The sequence below is a fragment of the Macadamia integrifolia genome, chromosome 4 (genome assembly GCF_013358625.1).
Source record: "Macadamia integrifolia cultivar HAES 741 chromosome 4, SCU_Mint_v3, whole genome shotgun sequence".
NCBI classification, from domain to species: Eukaryota; Viridiplantae; Streptophyta; class Magnoliopsida; order Proteales; family Proteaceae; genus Macadamia; species Macadamia integrifolia.
The window spans coordinates 26,896,545-26,914,231 of NC_056560.1; the positions used below are offsets into that span (position 1 = coordinate 26,896,545).

The following is a 17,687-nucleotide window of genomic DNA, read 5'->3' on the forward strand; positions in this document are numbered from 1 at the left end:
TGAATTAAAAAAGGGATAAAATAAGGAGATCGGGGGAGAGAACAGGATAATCCCATATGACTCAATATATCTGACAAATCGTGCTTTAGGTAAATCCTTTCCGGAAAGAGATTTTGAAGCACCACTAAGCATTAAATGATAGAAAAATGGTTTAAGTGTTATACGTCACTTTGATTTGGTAACGTAAGGATGTATTGCCTTCCGTTTCTACTTGGTAGAATATGGAGGTACTTATGGCAAATTTGGCTGATTTGGTCATTTGCGATAGAGCGATAGATGGAATTGCCATGAAACGATTATTAGGAGATGAATACGTTACTTTGGAGTGACATATACATAACACATTCTGGATCAAGTAAAGACCATGGGTTTCCAGCAAGCTCACCAGCTGTTTCCAAGTTTTGAACTTGTGACCAACATGTAACAATAGTGCAACTTAACCGTATATCTTCTTTCATTCTTTTTTTTTTTAATTTAATTATAGCTATGTAGTTGGTGGGCAGCAGTAAATCTCTATACCTAAAGCAAAGGGTGCCATCAAATTTACCCTAATTTTTCTCTGTTATGTAATCTATAAGGCAGTGTTTGGTCACTAGTCATAAGTCATTGGTTTGAGAAGAAGAATTAGAAGATCAACATATATGAAAGAGATAACACTGTAACTAGTGGTTGGCATTTCAGTATAACAGTTCTGATTAGCTTTTCTTGATATAACAGAAAGTGTAAACATGCAATTTGGAATTAATGGGGAAGGTTCTGTGGTGGAGAAAGAACCACCAATGCAAGAGCTTGAAGAAGCATCTCAGGTTATGGTTTCTCCAGTAGTTCTTATGTCATTGTGGAATGTTTTGTGTTTCTTTGAGCTCAAACAGTGACATAATTGACAGGCCACCTAAGGTCCTAAGCTGATCAAAGTTTCCATCATTTTCAAGGGTTTTGTTTCCCTGAAAATGTTTGGAAAAATAAATATGATCCAAACCCAACTTTAGGCACAGATTAAAGCTAAGTCAGCTTCACTGTTTGAATTTTTGGTGGTTGGGCCTTAATAACACTCGTCTTTCTCAACAGTTAATCTGACACAGCTTAGCTTCTTTCTTGCATCTCAATCTTTGAGACCTATATAGCCATGTGACAGGATGATCGATCTAACCATTAAGAGATGGGGAGTTCTCATGATATGTCTTTTTTTTTTTTGGTAAAATTCCCATGATATGTCACAGCTCAAGTTTAATAACCTATATCAATCATATGACCTGCATAGAAAGGGAATTTCTCCTTATTCTTCTATGATTGAACTAGGTTAGACTTGGCAAAAATTAGAAGTTGTTCACATAGGATTGACATTTCAAAAATTTCAAGCATCATATTGTCATTGTAAGGAAATCAAGTTTGACCCATGATTAGATGGTGTGATGGATATCCACTTAATTCAATGCTAACCAAACTGCCACGTCACAATTATAACACCATGCCAACCCTTCCCCACCCCCCCCCCCCCCCCCAAAAAAAAAGAAGAAAAAAAGCCAGCCATAGTGAGCTCTGGCAGTAATTTGAAGGCAATATCTTCTACACAACAATGTCAACACCCATACTGAGTTTGAACAAGACGTCGATTTAAGCTCACTTTCTTTTCTACAAGAACATTGTTCCCCAAGGGGTCTATCAATAGAAGGGGCCACAAGACTGGTTTTCTCTTTTGAAAGACAATGCAAATGGATCTACCAGTGTAGAAATGATATAGCTTCTTTGAGACAATGCAAATGGATCTATCAGTACAAAAATGATTAGTTTGCTGATCACTTGATACTTAACACCCCCCCCCCCCAAGGGGCTCCTCAAGTTAATAATTTGAATATTTTTTTTCTAATAGTTGAATATTTTCACTGGAAGAAAAATAATAATTTTGACATCCTAAACAACACTTCAATTGTACTCATTTAGCAAATGCCGTCTGGAATCTTATGGGACTATATGAGTGCTGAAGGTGCAGGACTTGCAAGTTTGCCTCTGAACATGATGAATAGACTCATTGGATGATCTGTTTCCAGAAGTCCTGCCAGATTAAAGCAGTTGTCAAACACTAAATTGTTGTTAAAAAGAAGTGAATGTAACTGAGACTTTATTTGTAGAACAACTCTTTTGACTGAAGCATCAGTGCATTGAGAACCAAATATGTATGACTAGATTTATCATGCGCCATCTCCCCCACATAGAACTCATGAACAACACCATTCACTTCAATTGAACTGCATCCAGGGGACTTCTCAATTCCTTTATTTTCCATTTTACTTCTCACCCTTTTCACATCATTCCACCTACCCAGATTAGCATATATGTTTGAAAGAAGCACATATACACCCATGTCATCAGGATCCAACTTGAGGATTTTCTCAGCAACTTCCTCCCCAAGTTCAACCTTACCAAGGAAACGACAAGCAGAAAGCAGAGATCCCCAAATGACTGAATTAGGTTCTATTGGCATGTTTACAATAAACTTCCTTGCTTCTTCTAAAAGGCCAGCTCTACTGAGGAGATCCACCATGCATCCAAAGTGCTCAATGCTTGGGGCGATTCCATATAAGCTAGACATGGATTTGAAGTAGTGGTATCCTTCGAGAACCATACCTGTATGGGAACATGCACTAAGAACAGTTATAAAGGTGACATCGTCAGGTATGGCTTCCGCTATCCTTTGCATTTGGGTAAAGAGATCAATGACTACTTTCCCATGCCCATGCATGGCAAGCCCTCCCATCACTGCATTCCACGAAAAAGTATCTTTACAAGACATACCATGAAATACCCATAATGCTCTTTCAATGCATCCACACTTGGCATACATATCAATCAATGCATTTCCTAGGCACAGATCTTGCTTCACATGGTGTTCTTCAATGTAAGCATGAATGAGTTTGCCTTGATCCAATGCTCCAATCTGTGCACAAGCTGATAACAAGCTAACCAAAGTAACTTCATTTGCTTTGACTCCACAGAGCTGCATCTCCTGAAAGATTGCCAAGGCCTCTTTGAACTTACTTCCATGCACATGGCCAGTTAACAAGGTTGTCCATGAAAAAACGTCTGTGCCTGGCATTTGATGGAATACACACATAGCTCCAATCAAATCCCCACACTTTGCATACATGTTAATTAGAGCATTTCCTACAAAGATATCATAGTTAAACCTCTTTTCCTTTATATATGAGTGTAGTAGTTTTCCTTGTTCAAGATCAGCCAATTGTGCACAAGCTGACAAAGCACTTACAACTGTGATCTCATTAGGTCTTACAACTGAACGCTCCATTTCTCGGAAGAGCCTCATTGCTTCTGTAGGGAGGCCATTCTGAACGAAGCCACCGATCAAAGTATTCCATGTAACTGCATTTTTCATGGGGGTCTTCTCAAAAACTTCCCACGCACATGACATAATTTTACACTTAGCATACATGCTGATGAGTGCATTAGCAATCACCGTTTCATGTTCCATGTTATTCTCCAGAATATAAGAATGGAGAGACCGGCCTCTGTCTAGAGCTTGGAGATGCCCACATGCCGAAAGTAGGCTCATGATGGTAACGTTGTTTGGCTTAACACCAGTCCTTTCCATCTCATCTAGCAGAAGGAAGGATTCTTCAGAACAGCCCAACTGAGAATAGCCAGATATCATTGTTGTCCATGCAACCACATCTCTTTCAGGCATTTCATCGAATATATCTCTTGCAACTCTGATTCTCCCACAACTTACATAAAAACTAATAACGCCTGACATTATGCATATATCCGATTGAAACCCAAATTTTACAATCTGCCCATGAAGAATTTTACCAGTTTGAAGCGCACATAGGTGAGAGCAAGCTTTGGTTAAAATTGGATATGTGTAACTGTCAGGAGAAAACCCACGGAGAAGCATCTGCTTGAAAAGTAAAAGTGCATCTCTTGGAGCACGACATTGGGTGTAGCCCCTGATCATTGAATTCCATATGAACACGTTTGGGTGGTGGATTTGATCAAATATGCGACGAGCATATCGCATGTTGAGATAGTCAGATGGGTTGGTAAGAAAAGCAATAATCCTGCTAACCAAGAAGATGTCCTGTATCAAACCAGTCCGGATCATCTGGGCATGGATTTCGTTCAATGACTGTAATTTGGAGCAGTTTTTGAGGAGAGAGATGATAACTTGATGATGTTGAGCCCATCTTAAGTTGGTTTGTGATGATTGTCGAGGGTGAAAGTAGAGGAAGCGCATCAATCATGCTGGTCAAGGAAGGGCCATGGATTAGTTTTTGGCTAGGAAAAGAAGAAAAAGGAGGGGAGGGGAGTATTCAACTGGGCCTGTCTCAGTGCAACGGCTTCTTTGGTGAATCAAGGAAAAACGAACTTTTAAAACCCCTGAAATGGTAACTTACTAATAACAAAAAGGGAAATCACCACTGACCAAAAGACCCTTCATTATCTTTATTTTTAGGAAGAGGAAAGAACTGACTTGGTTTCTCCTCTCCCCTAGCAGACTAGCACTCCCACCTCTTTTGTCTGTTCTTTTACTATATAGCTTCCCATAAAATGAATTTGGAGTTTGGAGTCTCTGGACACATCCTTTGTCCCAGTAAAGAAGTTACTAGCTAGCATTCATAGACATTAAATTATGCAACATACAATGTCTCATAGAGTTCATGGACACCAATCTTTATTTACAGATACAAAAAGAACATCTATGTTTACAAACAGTTATTTAACTAAAGAAATTATTATTTAGCATCCTAAATCAATTAGTAACTTGCTGGCACACAATGTAAAATCACTTCTCATATTCATTGCTTGATTAATTGAAAGCAACAAATACTTTCATATCTTCACTGCTTTCTTGAATGTTTTGATGGATGACTTGATGAAATTGTTTCTCACCACAGGATTCTCATCTCTATCTTCATCAGACCCAATCACCATGGGCTTCTTTCGAATGCAATAATCAACTCCTTTTCTAATTCCCAATATCACAGAGGGAGAAGATGGGATTGGCCTAAATGTTCTGGCACTCTCACTCCTCATAAGCCCCCTCTCCTTACCGCTATTCTCTCTTGTTTCTTTACTTTCAAAGCTCATGCTACTCCCAATGCCTTTACCTACATTACTCACTTCTCTTGCATTGGTTTTCTCACACATGTTTTCACCAATTTTCTTCTCATCAATCTGTTCTTTTCCCTTTCCATCATCTCTCTGATGGATATTTCGCACAGCAACATCTTCCTGGACTGGTTTGAGACCTGCCTCGTTTTCTAATGCTGGAAACTGCAAAATCTTTACATATTTCTGTGGGTTTGTGAGGTTCAACTTTCTTATCATTTCCTCAGTCTTGCTTGAACTATGTTCATCTTCAATTGGAGATTCCTCAATCTTTCTTGTACTATGTTCATCAACAGTTGGAGGAGGTGAGTTCGCGGTCGGTCCTTCCTGGTTTTTGTCTAACAGCATTTTTAGCCACTTCTCCACATTCCCCTTTCCACGTTGCTTTCTGCATTCTTCATCCTCCTCTCTTTCAGGGCTACGAAGAACAGGAATCCACATGTCCTCCTTTCTTTCTTCTTCAATCTCTAATTTTCCAAGCTTTTCCTCAATTGGTATGTCATCCTCCATGGAAGTGATGGGTATATTTGGGTCCTCAGCCTTCTCTCTGCCAATACCTTTGATGGGTTCATTTTTTTCCTCAACCTTATCCTTTCTCTTCTCATTAAGTGGGCTCCATGAGGAAGACCCCACTTCAGATGTCTTCTGTTCTTCCTGCAGGAACATTCTCAATTCCTTATGTGAATGCTTCCTTGGCCTGATACCTGGTAAGTAAAGAAGAGTTTTATCTTCTCTTTCATCAGAAAGTGTATCATCTATCCTCGATCTCTTCCTAGCTTGCTCCCATTGAGGCCTGATCTGTTTCTCAACATCGTTTCTTTGGTTGAATTTTATGTGGAGTTCTTTCTCAGAGTAATCACATTTTGCCTTCTGTGCTTCTAGTCTTGCCATCAGAGAAGTGGTTGCAGCCTGGTTCAATCTAATTTGTTCCTTATAAATAACACTTCTGCAATACATAAAAGGAAAAATTCAAAATTATTTAGGCCAGGATAAAATATGATTGTTTTAACTTCTACTTTCTGTAATTAATCTTACTGGTGCATGGCATCTCGAATCATCTTCTCTAGCACAGCTCTGTATGATGATTGTTCTTCTGCGAGCCGCCTACACTTCTCAGCCCTTCTCCTACGTTTTATTAGCACCAACTCCAATTCTTGAAGGGAAACACTCTCCACTTCATTCTTCTGCTTCATTTCACCCAGTTCTTCATCCAATTTTCGAATCTCTGCTTGCATCTTCTCTGCCTCTTCCTTCTGCTTAAAGGAGTCTCTGGCCATGACAATGGCCAGATATGGATTAGTAGCCATGTCAGGATTCTCATTTTCCTTTGATATACCAGGCCTAAATCTCTGAATTGAGTGGCAGCATGATTGATTTTTGTCAACCAAGAATTTCCTGGAAGCTGTAATGTTCAAAGAATAAAACAAAGTAATTATAGTCATGAATTTAATGAAATATGGGAACAGAGAAATGCTGTATTAGTTCTTCCACTACCAGTTGCAGGGGAGCTTGGCCAGATTCGTCTATTGATATCGATAGATCTTAATGTTGATGACCCATCAGAATATTCTCCCCTAGATAAAATTATGGCAGCTGGTGCAAGGCCAATTTTCCGTTTCGACTCAACGAAATGTTTGGGAAAAGTATGTGACTGTGCAGTCTGTGAATCATTTAACTCTTCACTCTCGCCCTCAGAGAATAAAAACGAAAATGCTCTATACCTGACAAATGTTTTCAAATCCACATTACTGAATTCTAGTTTCAGCTCATTCAAAAGTGGAAAAGAAATGTTGGAGATACCAAATAATTAAAAGAATGAAAATGAAAGAAACTTACCTGAAATCAGAATTGGAAGAAGCAAATATGTTAAGAAACTGGTTTACAGAGATGCCCAACTGAAGATCCCACCAGGGAACGAGAAATTCCAACTTATCGTGCTTCTTCTTACATACTTGCCATTGTAATATCCTCAGATTGCTAGGAACAGTCCGTCCTCCTCCTGCAGCACCAACAAAAAGACCCAAAATCCTCCATATGAGATAGAGACACAGCAGTTAGGAAATAAATTTCAGAAAAAGGTTCCCTTACTTGAGCAAGGAAACCAATGATCGATTTCCCAAGAAAGGGGAGAAGCTGAATCTGAATGATAATACAGAACGTTGCCATAAGGGTCTACTCGAAATTTTTCGGGATCAAAGCCAGCATTCCTGGTAAATTAGAATATTGAAAATAAAGATCAGAAACCATCAAGTTCCATCTGAAAATTCATTTCCCCTTTCTGAAAGCTCTACATAAGGAGTTGAGACTTGAGACACTCACCCAAGGTGATTGAGTTGCTTCCAGAGGAGGCTGGCATAAATTCTAGGCTTCGTGGAAGGTTTAGCTTCAGGGTCAATTATTGGGAACATCTGATCTAACTCCCTCGCTCTCGAATCCTATACAATTCAGAAAACCCAGAAAAGCTAGAAAGATTATAACATCAAAAGGAAATGGAAAATAAAATTTCTCATAGTCAAGTTGAACTCATAATTGAACTCATCTGCAACAGATATTAGATATATACAATGGAAAGCAAAACCCATGATTTTCTTTTAAGTTTCAACTTCAAAAATCGAACTTCAATCAGAATCTATTAACATATAAAAAAAATTCACATTATAAACAAACCAGAAATTGGCCGACCACTTAATATCTAGCAAAGAATTATTTCTTACATGAAATTCCGATACGAAAATTGAAATAAGAAAGGGATCAAAGAATAGGAAGACAGAGGCTTTCTTACCTCTTGAGGCTGAAATTTATACGGAATGAAAGTGAAGGGAGGGCCATGATTGTAAGGAGTGAGAAGGGGGTCTTGGCAGAGCTTTGCATATAATTTGGGACATCCGAGAGCATCATCGACTACCAAGTCATCTTCCTTCAATGAAGATCTGGCGGCCATGGTTTCTAGTGATCACCTTTGGGTAGAAAACCTGTGAGAACGGAGATAGCAGGAAGGAAATAGCTGAACGAGGAGGAGGACGAGGATGGTGTGTCGAAGAAGATTGTAACTATTGACTCGTCTTTTGAAAGGGCTAGGCCAAAAGATTTAATTTTTTCAAAATTTATGCCACGTCATCGATGTAAGGGGGTAACGGCTAGCTGTGCTGTCTCTGGAGTCCGGAGGGACTCCCCAGCCTCCAACAACAAATCCTACTATTTGGTCAAAAGGAAAAGGAGAGGCATCTACACGCCTACACTGGTATATCTTGTACATAGAACAATAGAGGAGAGCCAAACAGTATATTTAATAAGAAAAAAAAAAAAAAAAAACACCATATGCACTTTCTTTTTTTTTTTAAATGATAAAGGGAAAATAACAGTCTATCCAACCGATAAGAGCATCTTTTTATCCTGGCCACACAGCCTAGCACTTGGACATGCACCTTAAGGGGCTGTCAGCCATGGGATGAGGGATGAGCCTCTAGTGTGGCTGGAGAGGATTTGAATCCAAGAGAACATTGTCCCATTAGTGCCCTCTATGCCCTCTCACATGGGGCAATGAAATGATCAGTCTACCTCTCCCCTTAATTGCCCATACATGCACATCAGAGGCCCCCATACTAATGTAAGGGCCATATAGCTTGATAGCAAACTCCTTTCTCAAAACATAAATAATAAATTATATTTCATTTAGATCCCAAATTTATGCCATATGGTTTCAAGAAGTGGATCCAGCAAATTTTGCTGATTTCAACGCTGATTAATGATGATTCTTGTAATCTTTTGTATTCGACCATGAATATTCTATGACATTTTTTAGTATCATTTTCTTTTCTTTTACTTAATAAAATTGTCAAAAAAAAAAAAAAAAAAATCTTATTTGTCATAAGATCTATAAGCCTTTTTAAGTAGAAATGCTTAACTAATTCATCAATTTATGAAACTCTTTGCTTCTTTTCTCAATCACAATGATAGAGACTGAAATTCCAAACTGAATTGAATTAAGAGATCAAACGCATGTTTGATTCCAGGTTTCTAGACCTTATCTCGTACAAATTTGGGTCATTTAACGCTCTTGATAAAAAATAAAAAAAAAACTACCAGTCTTGGGGTAGGAAACGCCTAGACTGAGTCAAGAGCAAAAAGACCACCACTGCCCCCCGACTGCTATGCATTGAAAATACTCCCACACACCCTCCCATTGATCCACGCGCCATATCAATAGGGTTTTTGCACCAAAAAAAAAAAAACTCTTGAAACATCTCAGAATAACAAAATTGGCCTTTGTCTGAACATCAGGGAGAGAGAATTGGTTCAAATGGCACATTACTTCAGCTACCGGTCAACTTTAAACCGAATCGACCCTGATGGCCAGATCCCACCACCAAACACAAAAGAAGCAAATGATTTTCCTCCAAAAAGATTAGATAGAGAATAAAGGGAAGAGACAAAAAGGGAAGCTTTGCATCTGATTCTTCTTATTTTGGGTTTAAACTTGAACTTCATAACAATAAGATCACCAGATCCTAAAAAGCCCCTTTTGCCTTTGGGGTCATTGATGTTCAAATTTTAATCCCAAATTGATCCGTTCGGTGGGGCCTCCAAGTGGACTAATATGGAGGGAAGGCTCTTGGTTCAAACTCAAATTAGTTAACTATTTGTTGTGGGCCCACCATTTAAAAAAAAAGTCGTGGGCCAACCTTGACCAGTGGAACTTGAACAACGATGACTCTAGAAGTCCAAACCATTGTCTCCCTTCAATTTGGTTTACAAATCAAAATCGAACAGAATAAGAACCAGACAGAATCTGCATTTAATCCGGTTTTATCAGTTTTTATTTGATTTTTGTTATCTGGTTTGTAGTGCCAGATTTGGAAAACAGTTTGTAATTTTCTATTGAAATTTAAAACCGAACTAGGAAGATAATTTATGAAATCATAATCGAGTCATTTCTCTACGATCTGATTCAATTCTACCATAAACAGTCGATTCCAATTCATATGCCACCCACATAGGGGTGTCAATTGAGAGGTTAGGGTGATCAGGATGTTTCTTTGCAATTCGTCATCACTCCTAATACTGTCATTTGAGAAGGAAGTAGTGAATCTCCGAACTCTGCAACATTTGTTGCATAATGACACAGTAGAGTTGGAGAAGACGTATTCTCGTATATTTACCTGCTTAAGTATTTTTCTTTTCATTTATTATATTTAAAATTAAAATAACAAATATGAATCCAACCATTTAAATCAAACTGACAAAATCCTAGGGTCAACAAATGCTAGCTTACCCTATTCTTAGGTAACCTGCTAGCTTGTCATAAATCTCACAGGCGAAAATAATGCCAGTCGACATAAATGATTCTATTCCTATTTGTTACTCTGGCATCGATGCGAGTGGAGGGGAAAAAAATCGTCTGCAATTCCGATCTCGTACAATTCCATGAAATACCACCTTCATGGGGTGACAAGTGTATTGATACCTATGCAATGGTTCAGATCTGATTTAAATGCCTCTTCACTGGTTTAATGTTTTATTAGTTGTACCAGATCTGGACCATTGTATTGGTATCAATACACGTGTCACCACCTGAAGGTGGTATTGCATGGAATTGTACGATATCGGAATTACAAACGATTTCAACCCGAGTGGAGGACCCAACGATGTACATTCCAATTCGTCGGGATTGGGCACGTGCGTCAATGGTGGAAGGGGTTGGATGGGAGCAACAGACCAAGGCATCCATGGTGACGAGTTGAAGGGGTGGGGGGGTGAGGATTGAACCAAGGGCGAGCTCACTGCCGGTGGAGTCTGGTGGAGTCTGCGTAGTCGCAATGGGGGACGGGGGAGAGGGATTTGGAATGGAGGAAATGGGTAGTCTGGTTAATGATTGATTCTTGGGTGCCGTTAGCATGTGGCTTCTTAGGCCAGGAGCAATTGGAGGAAAGGAGGGAGGGAATAGGTTTGCTATGTCAGCCCTGCTATTTTATAATCTAACATGCACCGACAACCAGTAGAGAGAGAGAGAGATATGGGATGTGGAAGATTTTGGGATGTCGGTTTGAACAAGGAAGTAGAGGGAAGGGAGGGTAAAGAGGGGGGATAATGGTTGGCAGAGGAAGGGGAGGGATTCCTACCTGTGGTGTTTCTTGTCAGTTGCGAGAGGAGAAAAGAAGAGAAGAAAGATTTAATTATGTACACGGATTCAGATAGTATGTCTTTATTTTCATTTATTGTTGGATATATTATGTACATTGTCATTGTTCATTCAATGGTAAATATTACAATTTTATCATCTAATGGCTAATAATTGCACATGCCTTATTCCTAAGTAATCCATTAGCAAGTTTAGGGCCCGTTGGATAATGTTTCAAGAAACGGAGTAAAAAGCGTTTGATAAAACTGTTTCGTTTCACTTATTTTCAGAAATAGAATTAGAAATTTTTACTTATTTATGGTTCAAGAAACAACCTAGGCGAAACAAGTTCAACTTGTTTCGCTGTTTCTGGAAACGACTTGTGGCCATTCTTTCATTGGTTACTATCAACTTCTAAAAACATGACTTATCAAACACCTTCAATTCCGTTTCTGTTTCTAGAAACGAAAATTTATGTTTCTGCCGTTTCTTGAAACAGAAACGGCAGAAACGTTATCAAACGGGCCCTTAATCTTTTCCTTTTATTATTTGATTGTTTTTTAAATTTAAACAGAAGGTTGGGTATGCTGTAAATTTTCTTGGAGTTCACGATTCAACCAATGAGAGGAGGGTTTAAATGGAAAGAGCATAGGGGACTTTTCCAAGGGGAGGATGAGAGAGATAAACGCTTATTAGATGAAATCTTTCCCATAATAAAGTACAGTTTCTCCTTGCACTTTTTTTTTTTTTTTTTGGCCCTCTTACTTTGATTGGGCCCTCTATGGATAATACCTTTTCCAATATAGCCATTGGTTTGGCATGAAGATTCCTCCCCATGCTGGGGTTGTGGGGGAACCCTTTCCATTTAATTTCTAAAAGGGACCAAAAGAATCCCAATCTACAACAAGCTTACAAAGATAAGCCTACCCAAAAAAACCAAAAACTTACAAATATAAGTCCTATCAAGTAGAGGCCCCCAAGCTTAGCAGAGCTTTAGCTGGAGTGGGGTAAAAGCCCATGAATTTGGGCGCTATCATCAGCCCAAGACTAACATACTAGGAATTTGAAACGGGATCAAGGTAGGTTGACCTTAGCCTCGCTCTACCCAAATCCTAAATCAATATCTACCAAACAAAACAAAATATTCCCAAATGAATGCAAACCCTCGTCAAATTTGGGAACAATGCAGGGTTTAAGGGATTCACTCATCTGGGGCTCTGTTTGGTTTTAAGGGTTTCTCATGCAACCAAGTGGACCTGCCTCAAAAGACATGGTTGTCTTCTATTCTTCTCCCAATGTTTCAAATTCTTAGGTATAGTTTGACAACGTTTAGAAATAGTAGAAATAGCTTTTCACGTTTCTAAAAACAAAATGAATTTTTTTGGTGTTTGATAAACCTATTTTTTGAAATATTTTTTATAAATATAATGCCACTAAAAAACCCGATAGTGTTATCGGATGCCCAAAAGGGAGAAAGGGTTCGATTGTCTCTTTTTAGGTTTAAATAATTGAGAGATTTATCGAGCACAAAAGCTTTTTTTTCTCTCAAAGTCATTTCTAGAAACCGACTTGTTTTATCAAAGTTGTTTCTAGAATTATAAATAAGAATAACTTTATCAATCGTTTTTTAGGTTTTTCTCCGCAAGAACAAGAAAATGCAGTAACAAAACATTGTCGAAAGATGCATGCCCAGATATATTGGGAAAACAGAGCCAAATCTTCCTAGAACTTGAATTCCCACTATTATGATTGCCATCAACTTGCTTCTGCTACCAATAAATTATATCATAATTTTTATTCTTTCTTTCTCCCACCCTAAGAATAAAGGCGAAATCTCCTAAGGATGGAGACCAGTATCAATATCAGCAGACCCTTTTGATTTGTAGTTCCATGAAGAGAAATCCGATTCCCTCAGTTTCAGCAGCAAAAACACCACAATCCCGCAACCGAAGCCCAAAGCAGCACTTGAACCAGTCAAGGACACAGCAGCACAAATCAGCATCACAAAGGACTCCTTCTTGGTGTTCATATCCTTGGAAGCCATTGCCAATTCAATACCAGAGAAGAGCAAGAGAACCCCTAATATCCCAATTGGGAACTCACCCAGTATCTTCACGAATGTGTTCCCAAAAACAAGCCCCAGAACCAGCTTCCCTATCCCCAGAAACAGCACCGACGCACCACTTCGTCCCCCACAACGGTACTGCCCTGCAAGCCCCCCTGCGCCATGGCAGACGGGCAATGCACCGAACCAACAGCCCACCAAGTTCATGGCTCCCACACTGACGGAGACTGCCGTCGCCGACGCCTCTTTCTCTGGAAACAGGTCGGTTGATAATTTGCAGACCGCAATCACAGAGTTCAGAACAGAGAGTGGAATCTGAGGAATGGCAGCTCGAATGAATCCGGTCTTCCAATCATGCCACGAAATCTTGACCACATGGATCTTCGAAGGACCGAAGTTGAGATCCTTAACAATGGAAGCGTCACGAACGAAACAGAGCACCAGACCCAGGAGGAATACAAGAAGCGCGGATGGAATCGCCGATAAGATACGCAGCCTTCGAAGCGGATGACGAGGGCGATGGGGTTCTGGTTCAGGTTCAGTTTCAGTTTCGTCCACCGAGTCGCCAGAACCTGTTGTGAGGACAATGAATAGGAGGGCGGAGAGGGCGAGGATGAGACCATCGAGACCGAGCCAGGGGCGAGCAGAGCCCGATTTACCGGTGGCGAAGTTCTGCTGGTGACGGATGTATTTGATGGCAGAGAAGGCAAAGGAAAGGCCTTGTGAGAGCTGGACGCCACGAACGACGGGCAACGGGATGAAACGGTAGAAGAAGGACATGAGGCCTGTGGCGCCCAGGAGAAAGAGGACGGAGGCGGTTGAGATACCAGCGGCCATGATTTGGGGAATGGTGAGGTGGGTTTGGGATTCGGAGATGGCGACAGCGGCGATAGCTTTCATGGGCTGGACTGGCATTGGGATACCGAAGAGGAAGCCTGTAATGATATTATAGAGGCCCGTGAAGATGAGGGTGGTGCCGAGATCCAGGTGATTGACCAGAGTGAGGGCCAGGACGATGGGGATGTAGGTGCCCAGGTCACCCACAGAGCCACCCAATTCGGACCAGACTGAGGTCTTCAGGCCGAAGCTGGTAGCCCACGAGAGGCGTGGGAGGTAGCGGCGCCACCGCCCTGGAAGAAGCGGAGAGGTTGTTAGAGTTGGTGATTCCATGGAAATTGGAAGACCACAGCAACGGATTTGGTGTCTCCGGAGTCTGTAATACAAGACTCAAGATCACAGGATAGAGGACGAGAAGAAGAAGTATGGTTTACTTTCGAATTGAGAAGCTCGAGAGAGCGACGACTTCAATGCTGTCTCTCCAGAGTCTGAGACTAAGGAGTGAGGACAGAGAAGAGATACACTTGAGAAGTTCGATAAAATGACGCACTATCCCTCTCCTCTGTGAACTCGTAAAATCACAAATGAAAACGAGAGATCTTCGCTGTCTTCCCAGCTGGACCGCGATTTATCGTCAATTGGGTCATCGCATGTGATGCCACGTGTCACGAGCTGTTTCTCGCATTACGTTTTCAAAATGAGAATGTGAACTAAAAAACATATTGTCCACTTTACAATGCATTCTGAAAATGCTTACCAAACGTAGCCTAAGTTTTTCTTAGATAAGTGTTAATTTTCTACTTCATAACTTCTTTTGGCAGCCTACTGAGCAGCTTCCTAAGTTCGATGAATTGTTCTTCTAGAAAAAGAAAAAAAACTAATCTTCAATACAAAAAGCAATTTAAGAGAGGATGGGCAATGGAAAAGAAATAAAACAAATTAAAAAGTAGACTACCATGGCCATAATTAAGTAAGCATCATTAAGGTTATTCCTTTCAAAAGAATTATTTTGCATGTGAGAACATAAAAGAAATCTTAGTTGAAAATTTTTTTTAGCATATTAAATGTCATAACTTGAAAGATCAAATAACTATTAGCAAAATGGTATTTTTCAAATATTACCAAGAGAGAAAAAAATAGTAACTTTAATATGATTTTTTACACTCATTGATATATCATATACTCGTCGACTAGCCTCGGAACAGGTGTTAAATTGAAAATGATACTCCCTAAGCTCCTATGCTAGGAGCTTAAGAGTGGGAGGCATATGATGTACCATATATACTCCTTGACTAGTCAATGGCTGAGAGATCACACCTCGACCTCATTAGCACGAGCCAACCTCCCCAAGCAACAATAGAGGCTCCCAACCAACCAAGGTAGCTAACTAAGGTTAGGCAGTTATTTAACCCCTAGGTGGCTAACTAAGGTCAGGTGGTTATTTAACTCCCAAACTCACCACGGTTAAGTTAGTCGTTATAGAACCTTACCATATTTGGGTTAACCGTTGTGATAGCTAACCCAGGTTGAGTTAACCGTTATGGGTCCAACCAGGTCAGCCACGACAAAGGATTATCCCTCCAATAGGAGGAGGACCCAAGTAAGCATGCCAGAGACTCTCGACCAATGAGGAGGACCCATGTTGCCTATATAAAGGGGACTCAATCAGGTTTACAGGTAAGACTCTCAGTCGATTGAATACTCTACGTAAGAATTAAGATGTCTAGGCCTAACTTGAGCATCGGAGCCTGATCCCGAAGCTCCCTCTGGGTCAGTTTTTAACTTGTGTTGTGCAGGTCCACATCATCCCGTGCAACAACTCTTATGAAAAAAGAATGATCCACTCCCATAATAGAAAATTTCTTTGTTCTTAAAGAAGAATTTTTTAACAGCAGCCTCACTTTGGAAAGCTTGCCAAAACAGTCCATCCACATTGTGCCACTTGAAAAGAGGATGTCATAGTTCTAACCGTAGGATTTGTAGTACAGTAATCTTGATTAATCATGTGTCAACTTTCAATAACTAATTCAATCAACCCATTTCCTTTGCAAGCGTCCCTGTGTATATCCATACATGCTTACAATTAGGGGTATAAGTTTAACCTTGACGATTCGAACTCGCCCTAACCTACCCTAAGCCCAAACCCTATCTAACCCGACTATGAGGGTCAACCCAGCCCAACGCAGCCCAACCCTATGTGGGTTGGGCTGGGCTGGGCTGGGTTGAGGCATAGAAAACCCAGCCCGACCCTAACCCGCCCTGAATCTAACCCTGATTATTATTTTGTTTAACTAACAATGTTTTCTCACCCTAGGATACACTATAAATGTATTTTAAAACCCTTGCTCCCTATTTATCAAGCATCAATAGAGAGACATTTGTTGTTTTTGTGTTGTTATTGTTAATTTGTATGATAATTTTTAATTCTCCATTTGCTTTTGTTATTTATTATTTTGCTATCTTATTTCTTCTTCTTCTTCTTCTTCTTTTCTTTTCTTTTATTTTCATGATTTAGCAACAATTCTCAACATGGACTTTCAATGTGGCCAAGATTTAACTCAGCCCATAATGTCATTGCATTCTGTTGTATTGAAATGTGATTCCACTAAGAAGACCAGCTAGGATCAACCCGACCCTACCCGGCCCAACCCTGAGCTCTGTAGGGATGGGCCTGAGCATGAACCCGACAGGATTGGGTTGAGTTTTGGGGACCTAGGGTTGGGTTAGGGTTTTAAGAAACCCAGCCTAACCTGGACTTGTTTCACCCCTACTTACAATGCTCAAAGCCTCAAACCACTACTGAGCACTATCGCATAATCCTGAACTTTCAATATCAAACTTACTAATTGGCAATTTTTATATGTGAACAAGAAACCATAGGGTCTCCATTTCAGTTAGAACCTTTCCAATCTGTCCATGTCAAAATAAACATCAAATCCAAAAAGCAACTCCAATACGTTAGTCCTTCACACACCACACACTTTAACATTCTTGTAATGTACACTAACATAAGACACACGAGGAAAAACTCCAACCACTCTTTGAAATTTAGGGAAAGGGATAGCTAAAGGTTGTTCAGCCATGGCAGGAAAATCTAATATACATGGTGGGCTATATGATTGACTTGGTACCATGAAATTTAACATGTGACAAACCAACTATCGATCAAACCAACGGTTTGGATTGGCCACAGGAATCCTCCATGCGGCTAAATGACAATTGCATGTGTAACCTAGCCAGGCTTAACTGGCATTTTGTGATACTTCATCTTATAACATGAGCTACAGCAGGAAATGAAATTGAGGAAAAGGCAAAGAGGGATGACAACTTCTAAGTGATCTTGCAATCAAGCCAAGGGAAATTGGGAAATTTAGATAGCAACTACAAAGCATTGCCTTTTCATATACCTGAGAATATCCTTCTCCAACCAATGTTCCAATCTAAGCCAACAAAAGTAGTAATATAGATTGTCTTGTAACTCATGGCTCTGAAAAGTATGATGGGTCCACCAGAAGTGGACAGCTAAATTGCTCTCCTCAATAG

At 40.0% G+C, this 17,687-nt stretch overlaps 3 protein-coding genes across 3 annotated transcripts; all 3 read right to left on the reverse strand.

Moving 5' to 3' along the window:
* Window positions 1-2,102: 2,102 nt before the first annotated feature.
* Window positions 2,103-4,492, reverse strand: LOC122075228 (pentatricopeptide repeat-containing protein At3g22690-like). Its single transcript, XM_042640183.1, has one exon. It carries the CDS (start codon window positions 4,247-4,249, stop codon window positions 2,120-2,122), a length of 2,130 nt encoding a protein of 709 aa, XP_042496117.1. The 5' UTR covers window positions 4,250-4,492; the 3' UTR covers window positions 2,103-2,119.
* A 168-nt stretch (window positions 4,493-4,660) lies between these two features.
* LOC122075226 lies at window positions 4,661-8,192 on the reverse strand. The gene is made up of 7 exons (XM_042640181.1): window positions 7,907-8,192; window positions 7,444-7,559; window positions 7,213-7,331; window positions 6,961-7,123; window positions 6,619-6,845; window positions 6,160-6,526; window positions 4,661-6,070 (listed from the first exon to the last, which is right to left on the reverse strand). The coding sequence occupies exons 1-7, from the start codon at window positions 8,063-8,065 to the stop codon at window positions 4,846-4,848; spliced, it is 2,376 nt and encodes a 791-aa protein (XP_042496115.1). The 5' UTR covers window positions 8,066-8,192; the 3' UTR covers window positions 4,661-4,845.
* Window positions 8,193-12,961: 4,769 nt separating this feature from the next.
* Window positions 12,962-14,743, reverse strand: LOC122075229 (molybdate transporter 2-like). The gene has a single exon (XM_042640185.1). The coding sequence runs from the start codon at window positions 14,475-14,477 to the stop codon at window positions 13,080-13,082; it is 1,398 nt and encodes a 465-aa protein (XP_042496119.1). The 5' UTR covers window positions 14,478-14,743; the 3' UTR covers window positions 12,962-13,079.
* Window positions 14,744-17,687: the final 2,944 nt, after the last annotated feature.